At 52.1% G+C, this 18,889-nt stretch overlaps 2 protein-coding genes across 2 annotated transcripts; one reads left to right on the top strand and one right to left on the bottom strand.

The window, feature by feature from the left end:
* Positions 1 to 506: 506 nt before the first annotated feature.
* Positions 507 to 13,074, bottom strand: Cd164l2 (CD164 molecule like 2). The gene is made up of 7 exons (XM_021161444.2): positions 12,949 to 13,074; positions 4,009 to 4,292; positions 3,443 to 3,604; positions 3,271 to 3,342; positions 2,831 to 2,875; positions 1,315 to 1,459; positions 507 to 809 (listed from the first exon to the last, which is right to left on the bottom strand). The coding sequence occupies exons 2-7, from the start codon at positions 4,094 to 4,096 to the stop codon at positions 803 to 805; spliced, it is 519 nt and encodes a 172-aa protein (XP_021017103.1). The 5' UTR covers positions 4,097 to 4,292; positions 12,949 to 13,074; the 3' UTR covers positions 507 to 802.
* Positions 13,075 to 13,589: 515 nt separating this feature from the next.
* Positions 13,590 to 16,802, top strand: Gpr3 (G protein-coupled receptor 3). Its single transcript, XM_021161387.1, has 2 exons — positions 13,590 to 13,707; positions 14,772 to 16,802. Exon 2 carries the CDS (start codon positions 14,777 to 14,779, stop codon positions 15,767 to 15,769), a length of 993 nt encoding a protein of 330 aa, XP_021017046.1. The 5' UTR covers positions 13,590 to 13,707; positions 14,772 to 14,776; the 3' UTR covers positions 15,770 to 16,802.
* Positions 16,803 to 18,889: the final 2,087 nt, after the last annotated feature.

The following is an 18,889-nucleotide window of genomic DNA, read 5'->3' as shown; positions in this document are numbered from 1 at the left end:
CCCCCACACACACCTGACTCCCAAGACCTAGCTTAAAAATATCTTTTTTTTTTTTTTTTTTTGGTTTTCAAGACAGGGTTTCTTTGTATAGCCTTGGCTGTCCTGGAATTCACTCTGTAGACCAGGCTGGTCTCGAACTCAGAAATCCACCTGCCTCTGTCTCCCAAGTGCTGGGATTAAAAGCGTGCACCACCACTGCCCAGCTTAAATATCTGTTTAAAATTTTAATATTTTTAGTATTTGTTTGGGGCTCTGACACATACACGTGTGACGGTTAGGGGACAACTTGCACGAGCCGGTGTTTTCTCTTTCCACTCTGTGGGTTCTAGGGATTAGACTCAGGTCGTCAGGGTTACACAGCAAGTCCCTTTACCCAGTGGGCCATCTTGCTGCTCTCCCCCACCTTGAAAATATCTTAAAGAGGGGAGGGATCACAACAATACTAGACAGACATTCCTCCCTCACCCCATCCGATTCACATGTAGCCCAAGACATAGGTCAGGAATCATAGGGTGGAAACAGGTCCTTTATTTGAGGGGAGACTACAGAGTGGGTTGGTGGGCAGAGGCAGCAGCTCAGGGGGCCCAGCAGGCTGGATGAGACACGAGGTGGATGGAGGGTGCTCTCAGCTGCAGGTACCAGACCCAGGACAGGAAATGTCAGCCATCAGCACTAAGCCTGCGTGGTGCCCTTGTGCCTACAGGGACCAGAAACTGGTGGCCAATATTTGTCCCACCCCCAGTGCCCATAAGGCAACCAAGTGGTCCTCTGTCCCTTCAAGGTGGAGCCAGGACCACTGGGGTCAGATTCTGTGGAGGCCAGACAGAGAGAACACTCAGAGGCGAGGATCCCGCACCCCACTTTCCAGAGAGCAGGCAGCACAGCTGGAAGAACAAACACTTGAATGCAGGCTGCACAACTGGTCCCACAGCACACAGCAGGCACACAGAAGCCTCGCCCAGCCCCTTCCTCAGAGAGAAAAACCACACTGTGCACACACGGCCCTAGCTGCTGCCCAGGGCTGCAGCGGGAGGAGGACTGGCCTGGGGCTGTCACCTACTGGTTCTCTTCCCTGCTGGCAGCATGAGGAGATAAAGACACAAAGGCTCAGCTGGATTCTCAGACACTGAACTCAGGTCCCACCCAACATCTGGCAGGGATAACCTCAGATAGAGAGAGGAGGCATGGCTCCCATGGGTGGGGGTAGGGGGATGGTTGGAGGGGAGTCACTGTCCTTAGGACCACCCCATGGAAGACAGTTGCCAGGCAGGAGGTGTAGGGAATGCAGCCAGACTCTGCTGGCCCTGTACTCACAGTGTCTGGTAAGTGCTCTCCTTGGCCTTGAGGAAGCGAAGCACAAAGAAAGCTGTCGCTTGCAGGCTCAGTACCAGCACGATGCCCCCAATAAAGCTAGCTCCATCAAAACCTGGGCTGTGGTCTTCAGGGATGGGGGAACTCCCTGCAGAATGAGGCAGAGTGGAGGTCACAACAGGCCATGGAGATCCCAGACTCATCCCTCAACTGATGCCTTGAGGCTTTAAGCCCTCAAGACCCTGGCCTAGGCTAACATGCTCTGGAGTCCAATTAGGGGCTGGGAGATGCAGTTGAGTGGTGAAGCCCTCTTAGCTTGTGTAGTGAGGCCTTGGGCTCAGTCCCCACAGTAACACACAGACACAAACACACACACACACACACCCTCTCTGTGCCTCCTGGTTACATGGGACCAACAGTGACCAAGTGCTCCTGTACCCTCCCTGTCCCTTACTAGCTCAGTAGAGGAAGGATGGACCTGAAGCTCAGCCACCAAACCCCCTTCCAGCTAAGGGCTTGAAGCACAGATGAAACAGGCACAGTCCTTTGGACTTCTAAGCTTGGAATCGTCACCAAGAAAGGAAGGACCAGAGGAAAGGCCAGCACCCTACTGAGCAGGCACGTGAACACTATGGGCCAGACCTGGCTGGCTCCCTGCCCTTCCCCTTTTGTAGGGCAGGGTCACAGCGCTGCAGTCGGTAGTCTAGGCGTCAGTGGTTACCAGCTGTACCACATTACCCATCAATTCTGACCAGGGATTTGATTTCAGGCCCTGGGCCAGGTGCCCAGGGCAGGAAACCACTGGGGAGGGGAAAATCATTCTGGGACAAGGGGCCCAAATGGGAACAGGGTCCCCTTTCCAGAGGACGTGGACGGTGCAGAATCTAAGAACAGGAAATGGAAGGATGGCTGTGCTGGCTGAGGCCTAGAGCTGCAGAGGAGGGTGCTGGGGGCAGAGGAGAGAAAGGGAAGCCGTGAGCTGGGCACGGCAGATCTGGGGCTCAGGCTGAGGGAGCTGAGCCATCAATAATTTATTCCTTAAGATCAGTTTCCGGCTTTAATTAACCAAGAGCCTCTTCAGCCATCCTGACTAAGTTTAGTGACCTCCAGGCCTCGGAGCAGGAGTGCGGGGACCTAGAGACAGATGGGGTTCCTTCCCAGCTCTGCTGGGAACCCACTGTGGAGACCTCAGCTTGCAGCAGGTGGTCAAGGAGGGCAGCTGAAGCCACACCTCCTCAGCTCTGGAGGGGGGGGGTCACCCTGAGTTCCCAGAACCGGTGGGGAGGGAAGCTGCCCTTTTCTGACTGCTTTCCATGTGTCAGATGCTTAATGGGCCTTCCACAGACTCAGAAGCCCTTGTGGCACTGGGAGGGAAGAATCCAGTCAACCCACCTTCCAGGTGTCAAAACGCACTGGGAGAGAACTCGGAGGACTGAGGTTATGGGCCCTCAGTGTCCGTGCCTCAAGCTGCCTCTCCTTCTGCAGCTGCCCTGTCCCCATTCCCCGGGGAGGACCCTACCTGTGGTACTTGGCTTCGGTTCCTCTGTGGAATGATGACGGGAAGCTGAGGAGACAGGGCATCCACAATAAAACCCCTCTCCTTGCTATCAGGAATCCCAATCCTGAGCCTGGGCCAGTAGCTGGACCCACTTCCTGTTCCGATCACACCCCTACCCCATTTAAGCCTGGTCAGCCGGTCTCCTCCCCTAGCTGTGCTCTATCTACAAGGCTGGTCTCTAATGTCACTTGCTTCAGGAAGACCCCTCCACTCCAAAGACCTCCTCAGCAGAGGGTGCTAGCTCCCACAAGCTCCTGGGCATGCTGGACCAAATTATAGGCCAAGATACCAGCCAGGGCATGATACAACGGTTCCTGACGGAGAAGTCAACAGTTCATGGGTGCAGTCTACTTCCTGAGAGACTGTGGCTGGGGACACCTCACTCCCCTCCCTTCGCTTACCTGGGCATGACTCTGAGTGATTATAGATTGAGCAACCCTCCTTGACCACTTCAGCTTGGGCCACACAGTGTCCTGGTGGGAGAAGAAACAGAGAAGGGGTTTGGAGAGAAAGTTGGGAGTGGTGGTGCCGTATAGACAAGAGGATGTTCCCAAGGAGGGCTCAACTACATACCTGGCTCCTCTGGCCCACATTGCTGCCAGACACAAATCGAGAAGTTGTGGGTTCTGTCCACACAGTGTTCACAGTGTCCCAGGTGTTTGCAGCCCCCTTGGGTAGTAGGCCAAACGTCCAGGCGGAGCAGGGCTCCCCGCCCAAAGCCACGAGCTCCTTTACCTGAGAGTGGGGGGGGGGGTGCAAATGGGCAGAAAGCGGCAGAAAGCCAGGTGCCAGGCTGCAATACATCTCCCACTACAGCGACGACTCGCACCTCAGCACAGGTCTGGAGCTCCCCCCAGCCCTGCTTAAACTCACCCAGCTGCCCTCCCCCAACCCCCAACCTCTTTCCATACACACTCCTGAAGTTCCCAGGGGTGACCTCTTCCACACTCAGCTAAGGCTCCTAGTCCCCCACACCTGGAACCTCTAAATAGGCACTATGGTCTCAACACAGCCCTGGAGTCCTGCAGAGGTCAAAAACGTTCCCTCCCTTGACAAGCCTACTGTGCTGGAAGAAGCAGCTAAAGTGAGCTACACCTTCCACCTGCCTGGACCCCTGGTCAGATCCTGCTCAGCATTACCAGCTAGAACCAGCTGGGCACACAGGAGAAGGCAACAACAACCGCCGCAGAGAGCAGCACGCAAGGCGCGGGGTCCGGGTGCGGCCATGGGCGCGGGGGCCGGGACTGGGGGTCGGCGGACAGCTGGTGTGGTGTTGCGTCCTTTCTTGACTCCACTCGCCCAGCTAGCCAGAGCCAAACCTGGGCAGCGGAGGCGTGGCCAGGCTGGAGCGTGGTTGCCTTGTGGGCGTGGCTAGAGGATGAGACCTCTGGGAGGGTCCAGGTAGAGCGATTTAAGGCGGGGCCTGAACAAAAGGGATGGGTTTAAGACTCGTGCCACCTGGTCCTTGAGGGGCAGCTTCAAGGCGGGAGGATCTCTGTGAGAACAGGCCTTGTCAACATAGCAACTACGTTTTGGTGAGTTTTTAGGGAATCACTTGTGTAGCTCTGACTGTCCCGGAACTCATTATTGTAGACCAGAGCTGAGATTAAAGGCCTATGCCACCACCTAACTCGACCTATGGGCCGGGACCCCCTTAGGTGAGCCTCTATTTCAAAAACATTATTTACATTATGATTCACGACAGTAGCAAAATTACAAAATAATTTTATGGTTGGGAGGTCGCCACAAGATGTATTAAAGGGTCCCAGCGTTAAGGAGGTTGAGAGCCCACTATAAACCCTAAAGATTTATTATTATTTTTTTTTTTTGGTTAAGATTTATTTGTTCATTTTATGTATATAAGTACACTGTCACTGTCTCCAGACACACCAGAAGAGGGCATCGGATCCCATTACAGATGGTTGTGAGACACTGTGGGTGCTGGGAACGAAACTCAGGAGCTCTGGGAGAGCAGCCAGTTGCTCTAACCTCTGAGCCATCTCTCCAACCCCTAGAGATTGTTTTTAACCCTGTCTCACAGGTGAGGCGAGTGAGCCGTCTGAACCCACAGTGGTTAATTTGGAACTCGATTCTTGCTATACCACATAATACACACCCTCTGGTCTGTTGAAGGCTGGGCCGGGACTCAGCTACACCTCACCTTTGGCTGGCTATTCCCAGCCGTGGGAACACCATGCCGTCCTGCCTCCAGCTCATCACATCTCTGGGTCATAAGTGGTGCCATTACTAGATCACTGAGCCTTTGGGGGATCTGCCTCGTGGTCACTCTCCTGTCCTGGCACAGCCGATTCTCAGTCCCTTTTCAGATATCCCCCTTTCCTCCGCCAACTTCTTAATCCGGTGTGGCCCTCTTAGTCCTGACCCTTAGTCTGCCCTCTCCTGTGATCATCTTGGCTATTCTTCTGCTGTCAGGTCCCACTTAAAAGCCACTGAGTAAGGCGAGGGATGTGGTTCATTTGGTAGGATGCTTGACTGGCATGCCTAGCCCAGGATTCATCTCTAGCACTAACCAGCCTGGTACCTTGTGCAGTCCCAGCGCTTGGGTGGTAGAAACAGAAGAATTAGAAGTTCAAGGTTGACCTTTGCTACAGAGAGAGAGCCAACCTAGGCTAAAGAACCCTTGCCTTAAAACCTGGGAGGTGGGAGAAAGGTGTTAACCTGGCATAGTGACACATACCTTTAATCCCAGCACTCCAGAGACAGAGATAGTCAGATCTCTGTGAATTTTGGGGACAACCTGATCTACAGGATAGTTCCAGGATAGCCAGGATGACAGCAAGACTATGCCTCAAAACAACAAAGAGGTGGGGGGCGGGGCTGGAGAGATGGCATAGTAATGAGAAGCACTGGCTGCTCTTCCAAATCTACGTTTGATTCTAGGTCCATAGGGTGGCCCACAAATACCTGTAACTCTAGTTCCAGGGGATCCAGCATGACACTCTGGTCTCCACAGACACCAGGCATGAAAGTGGTACACAGACATATATTCAGGTAAAATATCCACTCATATACATTAAAATAATAATAATAATATCACCAAAGGAGCAGATATCTGTCCCCCAGTACTTGGGAGGCTGGGGCAGGAGGGTTGTAGATTTTAAGCCAACTTGGGCTACATCAATGAGACCCTGTCCTGCACCTTTCCAAACAAGGGCTGGAGATGTAGCTCAGCAATAAAGCGCTTGCTTAGCATTGCATGGCCCTGAATTTGAACCTCATAGCGACAACAGTAACCAAGAAATCTCTAAATCTCCACCTCCACACCAGTCCCGGCTACCGCAGCTACCACACCCATAACTGAAAATCAGCACCCCTCCCATTTTTAATTAAAAAGTAAAAATTTACTTTGTTATAGGGATACAAGTGTTAAATCTGCATTTATGTCTGTGTACCATGTATGCACCTGGTGCCCTCAGAGGCCAGAAGAGGGTACTGGATCCCCTGGAATTGGAGTTATAGAAGATCAGCTGGGCATGGTAGCACATGCCTTCAATCCAAACATGTGAGAAGGACACAGATCTCTGTAAGTCTGAGCCAGCCTGGTCTCCATAGGAAGTTCCAAGACAGCTACATAGAGAACTCCTGTCTCAAAACAGCAGCAAAAAGATTTATAAAGGGGGTGTGAGCCTCTGTGTGGGTGTTGGGAGATCAATTCTGACTCCTTGGGAAGAGTAACCACTGCTCTTAATCACAGAGCCAACTCTCCAGTCCCCATAACCCCCTGCTACCATGGAGATGTAAAATATATTCTAATCAGAGCTACTTAGCTAATGTCCACAACTGCCCCACGACAGGAGCTGTCTGTCATCTTTAATTGGCAGCTGCTCAGGGGAAGTTATACCTCAGCTAGGACTGGGTGGGGGTGGGGGTGGGGGGTCTGTTTCCTGTGCACCTCCATCTGAGTACTATTAGGCCTCTATTTCCTGTCATCCACACGGGAAAGCCCCAGTTTCTGTGCTCCTCTCTGTCAATCACCCAGGTTGGATCTCAGTGTTTTGTTTTCACCCTGGCTCTTGCCCCGAGTTCAAATCCTCAGACTCAGCAGGGCAGTGGTAGCACAAGCCTTTAATCCTAGCACTCAGGAGGCAGAGGCAGCCAGATCTCTGAGTTCGAGGCCTGATGTACACAGAGCGAGTTCCAGGATAGCCAGGGGCCAGAGAAACCCTGTCTCAAAAAAGCAAAACAAAACAGAAAACCAAAACTCCAAAATCCTCAGACTCAATGTCCCATGACTCCTGGGCCCTAGCCTACAGCCCCTCCCTGAGCTGGCCCTCACACAGATGTCCACATCTCCTCCAGTTAGCAGCTTGTTCGCTGACCCCCCCCCCAACCTCCACCCCATGCAGAACCCTTGGATTCCTGACTCTGGCAGTATCTTGCTTGTGGAGGGTTTTCCCAGTCATCTCACTTCTGAGATAACAAGTCATTCTTCTTGCCTTATCCAGCTCTCTACCCGTGGCTCCATCTGTCTAGCTAAGGAATCCTTTGGGCCCCAACTAAGAATGATCCTTGGAAGCAGAACTGCCCAGGCCCTGTGACCCCTCAACCCCAGTGCCTTCCAGCTCACGGCCCTCTATCACCCACTGAGTCTCTCCTGATGCCTTCTGGGCTCAGCCCCTGCACTCGCTTGTCTCTTCTGTTTATCAGCCCCCTCTCTGGTCCTCACAGGCTTCCCCTCCTGGAGGGACTGTCCACTTGCTGTGTCCTGTGCAGGAAACTCAAATTCACCTGTTCCCTCAAGTGACTCAGTTCTTAACCTCTCTGCCGGCAAGACCTCTCCTAGTTATTCTCCATGCCCATGCCTGCTCTCCTTCCGAGCGAGCATCCATGCATAATTAACTACCCATTTGTTCCCTGGTCTACATGCTCCACTGTATGTGTGTGTGTGTGTGGGGGGGGGGGTACTTGTTTAGCATGCAGGAATCCTGGGTCTCGTCCCTTCACCACATAAGACCACGTGTGATGGAGAATGCCTGTAACAACAGCACTCTGGACGTGGAGATGGAGGTCAGCCTTGGCTGCTTGAGACCCTGGCTCAAAAGAAAAAAAAAAAAAAGTTTCACCTGGCAGGAAGGCGCACAGCCATCTGGTGGCCACATGAGGAACTGCAAGTCTGTCAGTGAGCTGCCCCTTTGGGGGTGAGGCTGCTATCTCATCCAGTTCTACCACTTGCAGTGTAGTTTTGGAAAAGTCCCTTGACCTCCATGAAATGTGGGCTCTGCCCCTTAACTTTGTAGGGTTGTTGGTGGGAGAAATTGGCACGTGTTTGTGTGTGTGTGTGTGTGTGTGTGTGGGCACGTAGAGCTGCACTTCCCGTGGACAAAAGGTCTGGGGAGGAGAGAGCAGAGGAGAAGAGGTGACCCCAGCCAGACATAATGGCTCACACCTATAATCTTAGCCAGAGAGGACTCCTACCACAAGTCTGAGGCCAGTTTGGGCTATAGGATGTCTCCTCTCGTTCTGTCCCTCTGTCTTTGTCTCTCTGTTTCTCTCTCTCTCTCTCCCTCCCTCCCTCCCTCCCTCCCGTACTCTTTGGCACCTGAGAGAGCACATATGTTAAAATCTATGGCCTTACTCAGTCTGAGCCTCCAAGGGTTCTCACGTTAGAAAAACTTTCCCACTCTCCCTCCCTGGCAGTGAGAGGCAACCTTCCCCATGAAGAACGTGGTGACGTGCAATAAGGAAGCCCCTGACCATCTGCTTACTTCAGTAGAAACAACTGGTCACTAATGTCCTCACTGTAGGTTGGTAACTGTCACTAAGACGGAAATTTGAAGAAAATTAACCCAAACGTCCAAGACTACTCAGGATGTCGTCTTTATACTTAGATTCGGAACCTGTTTTAGTGATGGGGGCACTGTGGAGGGACACAACTTGCTTGGGTGGAGTTTATAATTATCCTATAAAGAAAAATCAATCCAAAAACAGATTGCAGGATATGGCCCATATCAACTGGAGATCTCAAGCAAACAGCTGGGGTCAGGGATGGGGGGGTGAGTGCTGGAGAAATGGCTCCACAGTTATGAGCACTTACTGCTCTGTTAAAGGACCTAGTACCCATTTCAGAAAGCTCACAACCACATATATAACTCTGCTCTAAGGGATTTGATACCACCTTCTGGCCTGTGTGAGTACATTCATGGCATACACTCCACATAGAAATACATACATACTCACAAGTAAAAATAAAAATCCTTAAAAAAAAAAAAAAAAGGGGGGGGGGCTGGTGAGATGGCTCAGTGGGTAAGAGCACCCGACTGCTCTTCCAATGGTCCAGAGTTCAAATCCCAGCAACCACATGGTGGCTCACAACCATCCGTAACGAGATCTGGTGCCCTCTTCTGGAGTGTCTGAAGACAGCTACAGTGTACTTACATATAATAATAAAAAAAAAATTCTTAAAAAAATAAATAAATAAATGAGGCACAGTGCTATGGTAGCACATGCTTATTAAAAAAAAAAAAAAGATTTACTTATGAGTACACTGTAGGTGCATTCAGACACACCAGAAGAGGGCATCAGATCCCATTACACCATGTGGTTGCTGAAAATTGTTGTGAACCACCATGTGGTTGCTGGAACTCAGGACCCTCTGGAAGAACAGTCAGTGCTCTTAACTGTTGAGCCATCTTTCCAGCCCATAGAAATCCTTTTTAAAAAAAAGCTGCTGAGTGGTGTGTGTGTGTGTGTACACCTTTAATCCCAGCACTCAGGAGGCAAAGGCAGGTGGATCTCTGAGTTCAAGGGCAGCCTGGTCTACAGAGTGAGTAGTAAGGGATACACAGAGAAACTCCATGTTAAACACACACACACACATACCACACACACACACCACACCACACACACACACACCACACCACACACACACACACCACACCACACGCACACACATCACACCACATGCACACACACACACCACACCACACCCACATACCACACACACCACACACACACACACACACCACACATACACCACACCACATACACATACACACATCACACCACATGCACACACACACACCACACCACACACACATACACACACCATACCACACACCACACACCACACACACACACACACCACACACACATACACACACACACACAGCTGTAGGGAGGACAGAATGGAAAAGTCAAGGCCAGTGTTGGGCTGACAACAAGAGCATCTTTGAAGACTTGATCTACAGCAATAAGACAGTTTGTTTTTATTTTGGCACAGGGTCTCATGAGTCAGGGTGACCCCAAACTCCTGATCTTTTTTACCTCCCAAGAGCTGAGATTACAGGAATGTGTCCCGATCCCTGCTGGCTAATTCTCACCAGCAGATCAATAAACTCCCAAATGGCCTGTAATGGCTATTCCTGGTTGTCACCTTGACTATATCTGGAATGAACTACAATCCAGAATTGGAGGGCTCACCTGTGATCCAGATCTTGATGCTGGAAGATACAAGTTTCTGACCTGGATCTTGGCATGGAGATCTCTTGAGGCATAGTGGCTATGAAAAGCTTAGGCCCAGTCAAGGTAGTACACACCTTTAATGCCAGGAGACTAAGGCAAGGAGTTCAAGGTCAGCCTGGGACAAAACAAGTCTCAGATCCAGGCATGGTGGCACACACCTTTAATCTGGGCCACACCTTCTGCTGGAGACCTCCATAAGGACATTGGAAAAAGATTCGCTTTTCTTTACCTGCTTGCATTTACTTGCTAGCGCATCTGTTGGAATCTACTTCTACAGAAGACCAGCTGAAACAACTAGCCTCGTGGGACTGAGCAACTACTAGATCCTTGGACTTCCCTTCACAGCTGGCCGTTGTTGGGGTAGTTGGACTACAGACTGTAAGTCATCACAACAAAGTCCCTTCTTGAGAACCCTGACTATACACAGCTGCTCAGAAGCAGAGGTGTCTCTCATCTATACTTGGATCCCAATGCCCTAGCACCTTGTTCCAGCTCCCATCTCTGAGACCAGAGCTCTGACTTGGCTCAGAATGGAGAGGAGTGGACATCCAAGTCTTGGGTGCTGTTGTTCTGTGCTGCCGTTGCCCTCTCGTTGGACATATCCCCATCAGGACTACCGTTCTTTCTGTGTCTCTTTCTGGGTTTGTTTATTTTTAATTTGTTTATATATTTATTATTTTACGTATATATGAGTATTTTCAATTTTTGTTTGTTTGCTTCTTTGTTTTTTCAAGACAGTGTTTTTCTGTGTAGCCAATGCTGGCCTGGAACTCAAGAGATCTGCTTGATCAAAGGCGTGCACCACTATTGCCTGACAAATTTTTTTTTCGAGTGCTGGGATTAAAGGTGTGCGTCACCACCACCGGGTGTTTTTTGTTTGTTTGTTTGGTTGGTTGGTTTTTGGTTTTGTTTTGTTTTGTTTTTGGTTTTTTGAGACAGGGTTTCTCTGTGTAGCCCTGGCTGTCCTGTGTTGTTTTTTTGAATATGAGTGAGGTTCTGCATGGCTTCTGGGAGCCAACCTTGGGTCCTCTGGAAGAGCCACACATACTTTTAACTATTGAGTTATCGCTCCAGTCTCAGACTTGAGTGTTTTTGTTTTGAGACAAGGTCTCTCTGCATAGCCCTGGCTGACCTGGAACTCACTCTGTAGACAAGACTGGCCTCAAACTCACAAGATCTGCCTCCCCAGTGCTGGGATTCAAGGCATGCGCCTCTGCCCCCTTTGTTTCCCTCTCTTCCACTGTTCCTGTAAGGTTTCATCATCCAACAGATAATTGTAATTGAATACCAATTATATATCAGGCACTGTCCCTAGCACAAACCAAACCTAGTCATTATTGTCACATGCCTTATCCTACAGTAGGACAGCCTCAGACTCCAAGCAAACAGTAAAAGGGAACTAGGGAGAGTATTTTGTTGCAGGAGTTCTGCACACCTGAGAAGATAACAAAGAGAGGAGGGAAGGACAGGGGAAGGTTGGTTGGTCATTTGTGACCGGTCAGGAAGCCCATTGATGGATGAAATGGCTAAAAGGAGAGCTCTGAGGGATCTTGCCCATAGGAGCCTGCAGCGGGAGAGCCTCATCTAGCCTGGTCCCACAAAGGCAGAGCCGCCTGTGACCACTCTTCATTTTCTTTGTGCCCTCCTGTGTTTCCCTGACATCCTCTACTGGCCAGATACACCATTGACAGCCAATATACAGCCCGTGCTGCTAACCGGCCAACTGCCCCCAACAGTCCCCAGCAGTTTAGACATGAAAAAACAGCTTCAGAGGGCCTAACTGGGCCTCAAAGTCACACGGGTTCGGAAACGTGGATTAGGCTTGGAAGCCTAACCTCCTCTACCAGCTGAACCCCCATATCCCGCCCAAACCCTGCCAGTCTCCAGCCCACGCTCTGTCATCTCTGTGAGGCTATGACGTATTCCCTGACTCCTGGCCTTCTTCCTTTTCTCAGCCTCAGACCGACATCTGACCCCTGACTCCCATCACCCTCCTAAAGTCTTGAACATTCCAGAGACGATCAAAGGGAGAGAGGACAGAGCTGGTGCCTAGGGTTAGATCTGATGGGGCATTTCCCTAGGGAGGGAGCAGGCAGGTCTAGGAAAGAGGAAGTTTTCTTTCTGCCCCACCCCCTGGGGTACCTAAGCCGGGTGCTCGGGAAGGCTGCTCTGAGCACGGAGCTGCCGAGTCCTTCTGCTTCCAAGTTCTTCCCGGCTCCCTATCTCCTGCTGCTTCGGGGAAGTGACACCCCCCCCCCCCAGCCCTCGCGCTGGCTTTTCAGATCCTTGAATAAATAATTGAGGTTTTGAAATCTTGCCAGGCGCACCCTCCCATGCAGAGAGGACTCTATTGGGCCCACATGAGTGACGTCACCCAGCTCCTTATTCCAACCCCAACATCACGGGACCTGTCCTGACAGCAACTTACCTGCTGGGTCGCCATCCAGTCAGACTTCCTACCCTGTTCCCTCACTCTGGGGCCCACACACAAGTCATTTGGTCTTTACTTCAGGACCCCACAGCCCTCATTATTTAGCTTTATCACCTCAGTCCTTTATAGCACTTAACGGGGTCACAGTGACCTGAAGTCCCTTCACCTGCACACTCATCTCCAAAGCCTTGTCACCACTTCTGTCACCCTAGGGTCCCCGAGCTCCATCATGCTGCAGTCATCCTGACAATGCTGTGGCTGTCCTGAGGAGGCCTACACACCGCTACCGTCAACGTCCCACAGCCGCCATCCTCCAAGATCCTGTCACCGTGCTCATATCGTCACAGCCACCCACCTCCCTGCTCCCTCGTGCTCCTGTCACCGTCACCTCAGGGCCCTATCAGAGGCAGAGCCTGTCATCCTCACCGGGGACGCCCATTTCGCTCCATCACCTGTCTTATGTCAGCTCGTTTCTGCCACCGAAGGTACTTATCACCCCCGCAGACTATCCCAATCCCTTGACCTCTCTCCACATCCTCTGTGACCTCCCGTGTCTCTTTTAAGGCTCTCCCACTAGTGTCCCCAAAACCCCCGACCCGCAGAGGGCGCCGCGTCAAGGACAGAGAGCCGGCTCCGGAGGGGGCGGGGCCGCGGCCACGGTCACTTTTTATGAATGGGGGAGCGGGCGGCGCGAGGCCTCATTACTATGCCGCGCAGCACGCGCTGCGCTCCAGCGCGCAGCGCCCATTGGCCTGCTGGGCTTCTGACGTCACCAAACCGGTGGCCGGGGGCGGGGCGGGGCGGGGTGACTCACGCCGCGTCTCCCGCGGCCGCGGGGGCTTCTTGGGGTCCGCGCACACCTTGCTCTGCCTGAACCTGAGTGGAGGCTCCCCGCGGCCCGGCCGCACCCGGTCCTGAGCCACCGGTGAGTAGTGGGCCCTGCCGCGGGTACCCGGAGTCTGGGAGGACACAGCGTGCAGGGGCGCCGGGCCGGCAGAAGGCTGCTTGCTCCTGCTCAGGGTCGGGGGGGGGGGGGGGGTCGTACCTGGGACTCTGGATGAGCAGAGTCTGCATAAGCAGGCAGCTCACCAAGTGTTCGGGTGCTCGAGTGGTATGATGGGATGACCCGGCAAAGGGTGAGCATTCCTGCAGGACCTGAGGCCCTGGAGGGACGGGCGGTCATCTGAGGTTGGGAGAACAGGAGGCGTCTGGGGCGGGCACCTAGACGTCTGAGTAGCGGGTGGTGTCTTATTTGGGGCTTCGGCTGTCCAAGGCAGGAGGCGGAGTCAGGCCCAAGATCCAGGTGTCCGGGCAGAAGGAGGGGTCTGACTCAGGAATCCGGCTTCCACCAGGGGGTGTCTGCTAGGGAGACCCAGTGGTTAGGAGGAAGAAGGGGGCAGTGTGTGTGGGGTGTCTGTCCGGAGTCAGAAGTCTGGGAGAGAGTGTAGGGGAAATGAGTTCCCAGGTGTTACCCTGGGAATGTCGAGTGGGGGCTGGCAAGAAGCTGCACCGGCTTTGCCTGGGGGTGGAGCTTGAGGCTGGCAGTGCTGTGAATCGTGAGGGGTCTGGGAGCTTCAGGAACCAAGTCATCGTGTCTGGTGGGAGGGAGCTGACTGCTCTTCTTCTTGACGTGTTTCCCTCCCCTATTCATGAGCCTATTGAGGGCACACCTTAAATCCTGTGCTTCCCCCATTCACTTATGGTAAGCTTTGATTCACTTCTTTCACCACGTGTGGCCAAGAGGTCTTTAGGACTTAGAGGAATGGAGGGGAGGGTGAAGGGACACCGAAAAGGGACCATCGGGAAAAAAGAGACCCCTGGTTAGAGGCCTGGAGGCATCAGAGGACAAAAACCACAGGACATGAATTGGGGGTGTGGGGTGTGCAGGACATCGGTACCCTACCTGTTATCCTGACAGGTTTCTTTTCTCCAAGGGCCTCCTGTCAGGATACGGGCCTGCCAGCATCTCATAGGAACTTTCTTCTACAGGTACCATGATGTGGGGTGCAGGAAGCTCTATGGCCTGGTTCTCAGCTGGCTCAGGCAGTGTGAACGTGAGCAGCGTGGACCCAGTAGAGGAACCCACAGGCCCAGCTACACTGCTGCCCTCTCCCAGGGCCTGGGATGTGGTGCTGTGCATCTCAGGCACCCTGGTGTCCTGCGAGAACGCGTTGGTGGTGGCCATCATTGTGGGCACTCCTGCCTTCCGCGCCCCCATGTTCCTGCTGGTGGGTAGCTTGGCCGTAGCAGACCTGCTGGCAGGCCTGGGCCTGGTCCTGCACTTTGCGGCTGACTTCTGCATTGGCTCACCAGAGATGAGCTTGATGCTGGTCGGCGTGCTAGCAATGGCCTTCACTGCCAGCATCGGCAGCCTCCTGGCCATTACCGTTGACCGCTACCTTTCCCTGTACAACGCTCTCACTTACTACTCAGAGACAACGGTAACTCGGACCTATGTGATGCTGGCCTTGGTGTGGGTGGGTGCCCTGGGCCTGGGGCTGGTTCCCGTGCTGGCCTGGAACTGCCGGGATGGCCTGACCACGTGTGGTGTGGTCTATCCACTCTCCAAGAACCATCTGGTGGTTCTGGCCATCGCCTTCTTCATGGTGTTTGGCATCATGTTGCAGCTCTATGCCCAGATCTGCCGCATCGTCTGCCGCCATGCCCAGCAGATCGCCCTCCAACGACACCTGCTGCCTGCCTCTCACTACGTGGCCACCCGCAAGGGCATCGCCACATTGGCCGTGGTGCTTGGCGCCTTTGCTGCCTGTTGGTTGCCCTTCACTGTCTACTGCCTCCTGGGAGATGCCAACTCTCCCCGTCTCTACACCTATCTTACCCTGCTCCCAGCCACCTACAACTCCATGATCAACCCTGTCATCTACGCCTTCCGCAACCAAGACGTGCAGAAGGTGCTGTGGGCCATCTGCTGCTGCTGTTCCACTTCCAAGATTCCATTCCGGTCCCGGTCCCCTAGTGATGTCTAGTTTCATCCTGGTGAACCTGTGGTGAACCTGTGGCTTTGACTACTATAGAACTCCAGAGTGTTAGGTCCACCAGGGCTTAGTTCCCATCCCCAGCTCCACGCCCTTAAGACCCAGCTGGTTCTGGAGTTCTAGGACATTGGGTGTTTTAGGATCGAATTCAAGATTCCTGTGGGGGCCCACCCCAACTGACCGCATGGCTCTAGAATGTTCCAGATGGTCAGGGTCCCACTCGGAAATGTCTCACAGCCCAAGTGGTTTGCAGTTCCAGAAGGCTGGGAATTTTACAGTACCATTCCAAGTCCTTGATCTTCCTTCCCAGAAACTTGACCTTGATCATGTCGCTTTTGAATTTCGAAGCTCCAGAGTCAGAGGTTAATCACTTAGTTGCCTAGATGAGAGAAAGATTTATCTCTATATATGTGGACATACAAAGAAGGTTTATTTATTTATTTATTATTTATTTATTTATAAATTTACTTATGGGTGGTAAGGGGGGAAAAAAAGAGACCCACACCTAGAAATCTAGCTCATACCAGGGTATCCTCAGCCTCCATGACCCCATTTCTGACCTCAGTTTCTGAAGGGGTGGGATGGAAAAAGAGAAACCACGTATTTTGTTATTTTTGCTTATTTTTTATCAGAGAAATCATAGAAACCAGAGCCTCCTCCCCAGGCCCGCACTGCTCGGGTTTGCAGGGGGAACTCACCAGCCTCTGGTTTTTTATTTTTTTAAGAAGCCATCACCTGAGCAACCGAGAATTCCTCTGCGCTGAGGCCCGGCTTCCCTCTGGTGGCCATTTGGGGGAATTGCAACCCGGCAAGGCAGTCGGGATTGTAAAGTGCACCCCCATCTCTCACTCCAGCCTGGCTTTCAGCGCCACAGCCATGGCCTGGGGGCCAGGCCTTACCCTGAGGTGCCCGAGAGGAGGCGGGACAAGAGCCAGTACCCCCACCCCTCTGCCAATCGGGTTATGGCCCCCAGTGCATTCCTGTTCAGTCCCCAACCCTACTCAATAAAAAAATGTTTTTTGGATAAATGCTTGTGTTTGTGCATTTGCATAGTGTGGAGTTGAGCCAGGATAGTAGGACCCCGTAAGGTATCTGGGAAGTCAGTATCCCTTGGACCAAATCCTGGGTATCAACTTGCAAGAACCTCCCTACCCAGGGACAAGAACCAGGATACTCCTCTTAGTTTGAATGGCCCCACAGCTTGTCCACAGTAGACAGATCAGGGCTTAGGTATGCAGAACATGTTTGTACCATGCAAGTTCCCTTCACAGCAATAGCTTCCTTCCACTGTTTGCTCTGGGCTACATTGTGCTAAGGGTACATGCCTAGCTAGGATGGATGGCACAGGCTATCTGGTCTCCACCATAAATGTATGAGAAAACTGCTGAGGTCATACAGCTAGAAATACAAGATAGGATTCAAACCTGGAACATCTGTTTCCAAAAATCTGTGCTCAGTCTCCTGGACAATGACTTTTCCTGTTGTTGTTGGTTTTTTTGGTTTTTTTTTTTTTGTTGTTTTTTTTTTCCTACCCTGGAGCTCAGAACCTTCTGGACCTTGCCTTATGTCCTTGGGATCAGTGGCCCACTTTTGGGAGGTGGCCACATTGGAGAGCTCGTGTTCGCAACAGTGTCGCAACTGGAGACTTGAACTGCAGGGGCTTAGGAAGGGAGGAAGCCTGTGCTCACCGCAAGAGCAGAGGCAGCGTCAAGGGAAGCTCTGAGCTGGGGCTGTACACGTCTGCATTCTCTGTGTTGGACAGGCAGAAGCCAGAGGATCATGAGGTACCAGGCCACCCTCAGCTACACATTAAGCTCAATTCCAGCCTAAGGCACTTAAACCCTAGCAACACCGTAGCGAGGGTGGAGAAACAAGAGTTAAGAGCACTGGCTGCTTCTACAGAGGACCTGGGTTCAATTCCCACCACCCACATGGGGGCTCAGGACTGCCTGTTACTCCAGTTCCAGGGGATCCAGCACCCTCTGCTGGGGACAGATACACATGTAGACAAGACACTCATTCACATAACATAGAAAGGCAAACAACGGTGGCAGTGCGTGTCTTATCTCAACACTAGGGGAGGAGAGGAAGGAGAATCAGAAGTCAAAGGCCAGCTTCAGCTCATAGCAAATTTGAGGCTAGCCAGCTATGTAAGGCTCTATTTCAAGAATATATACACACATATGTACGCCCGTACATACCTACGTATGCATGCTCTGACTAGGTCAGCCTGAAGGAACGGTCCATCTCATGAGAACATTTCTGCCTACGTTACAGTTCTACCATCACACAGCTAGAGAAACTGAGGCCCCAAGATGAGCAGCTTGGTCAGATTCAGTTGCGTCAGGTCTGCTGGGACCACAGTTCTATCTCCATTTCCCAAGTTCCTGCTCTTTTTCCTGGAGTTCAAGACCCCTCTCTAACAGAGGCTCCAGGGTCCAACTCGCAGGCACACAGTGAGGGATACCTACTAGCTCAGGCAGAGCCTTGACTGTCCTCTCTCCTCACCTTTTTTTTTGGAAGGTCCCTGGGAGGAGCTCTTCACTGGGCAAGCTCCTGCTCCAAGCCAAACTGGAAGCCAAACAGTTCATAGACTAGCGCCTCAGCATCAGCAGCAGGGCACAGATGCTCCATGCTTGAAGAAGATGGATGCTGGATGTAATGGCGTGTCTATTCCCAGCACTGAGACATTAAAGCAGAAGACCCGGGGTTCGAGGCTGGCCAAAACTACATTGTAAGTTCAAGGCTATCCTGGGCAACATGAGACTCTGTGGCACACGCCTTTAATCCCAGCCCTTGGGAGACAGAGACAGGCGGATTTCTGAGTTCGAGGGCCAGCCTGGTCTACAGAGTAAGTTCCAGGACAGCCAGGGCTATATAGAGAAACCCTGTCTCTCTAACAAAAAAGGGCTGGAGAGATGGCTCAGCAGGTAAGAGCACTGAATGCTCTTCCAAAGGTCATGAGTTCAAATCCCAGCAACCACATGGTGGCTCACAACCATCTGTAGTAACATATGATGCCCTCTTCTGGTGTGTCTGAAGACAGCTACAGTGTACTTACATATAATAAATAAATAATAAATCTTTTTTTAACTACTTTTTAAAATTTTA

The sequence above is a fragment of the Mus caroli genome, chromosome 4 (assembly GCF_900094665.2).
Source record: "Mus caroli chromosome 4, CAROLI_EIJ_v1.1, whole genome shotgun sequence".
Taxonomy (NCBI): Eukaryota; Metazoa; Chordata; class Mammalia; order Rodentia; family Muridae; genus Mus; species Mus caroli.
This window is presented reverse-complemented; position numbering and strand designations above follow the sequence as displayed.

What these genes read in the sequence shown, in the direction of transcription:
- Cd164l2 (XM_021161444.2), bottom strand. Translation starts at nt 4,096, where the DNA reads ATGGCCGCACCCGGACCCCGCGCCTTGCGTGCTGCTCTCTGCGGCGGT. An exon ending in ATGTGGGCCAGAGGAGCCAG is followed by an intron (nt 3,343 to 3,442) that starts GTATGTAGTTGA and finishes TTCTCCCACCAG; the next exon opens with GACACTGTGTGGCCCAAGCT. An exon ending in TCACTCAGAGTCATGCCCAG is followed by an intron (nt 2,876 to 3,270) that starts GTAAGCGAAGGG and finishes CTGTCTCCTCAG; the next exon opens with CTTCCCGTCATCATTCCACA.
- Gpr3 (XM_021161387.1), top strand. Translation starts at nt 14,777, where the DNA reads ATGATGTGGGGTGCAGGAAGCTCTATGGCCTGGTTCTCAGCTGGCTCA.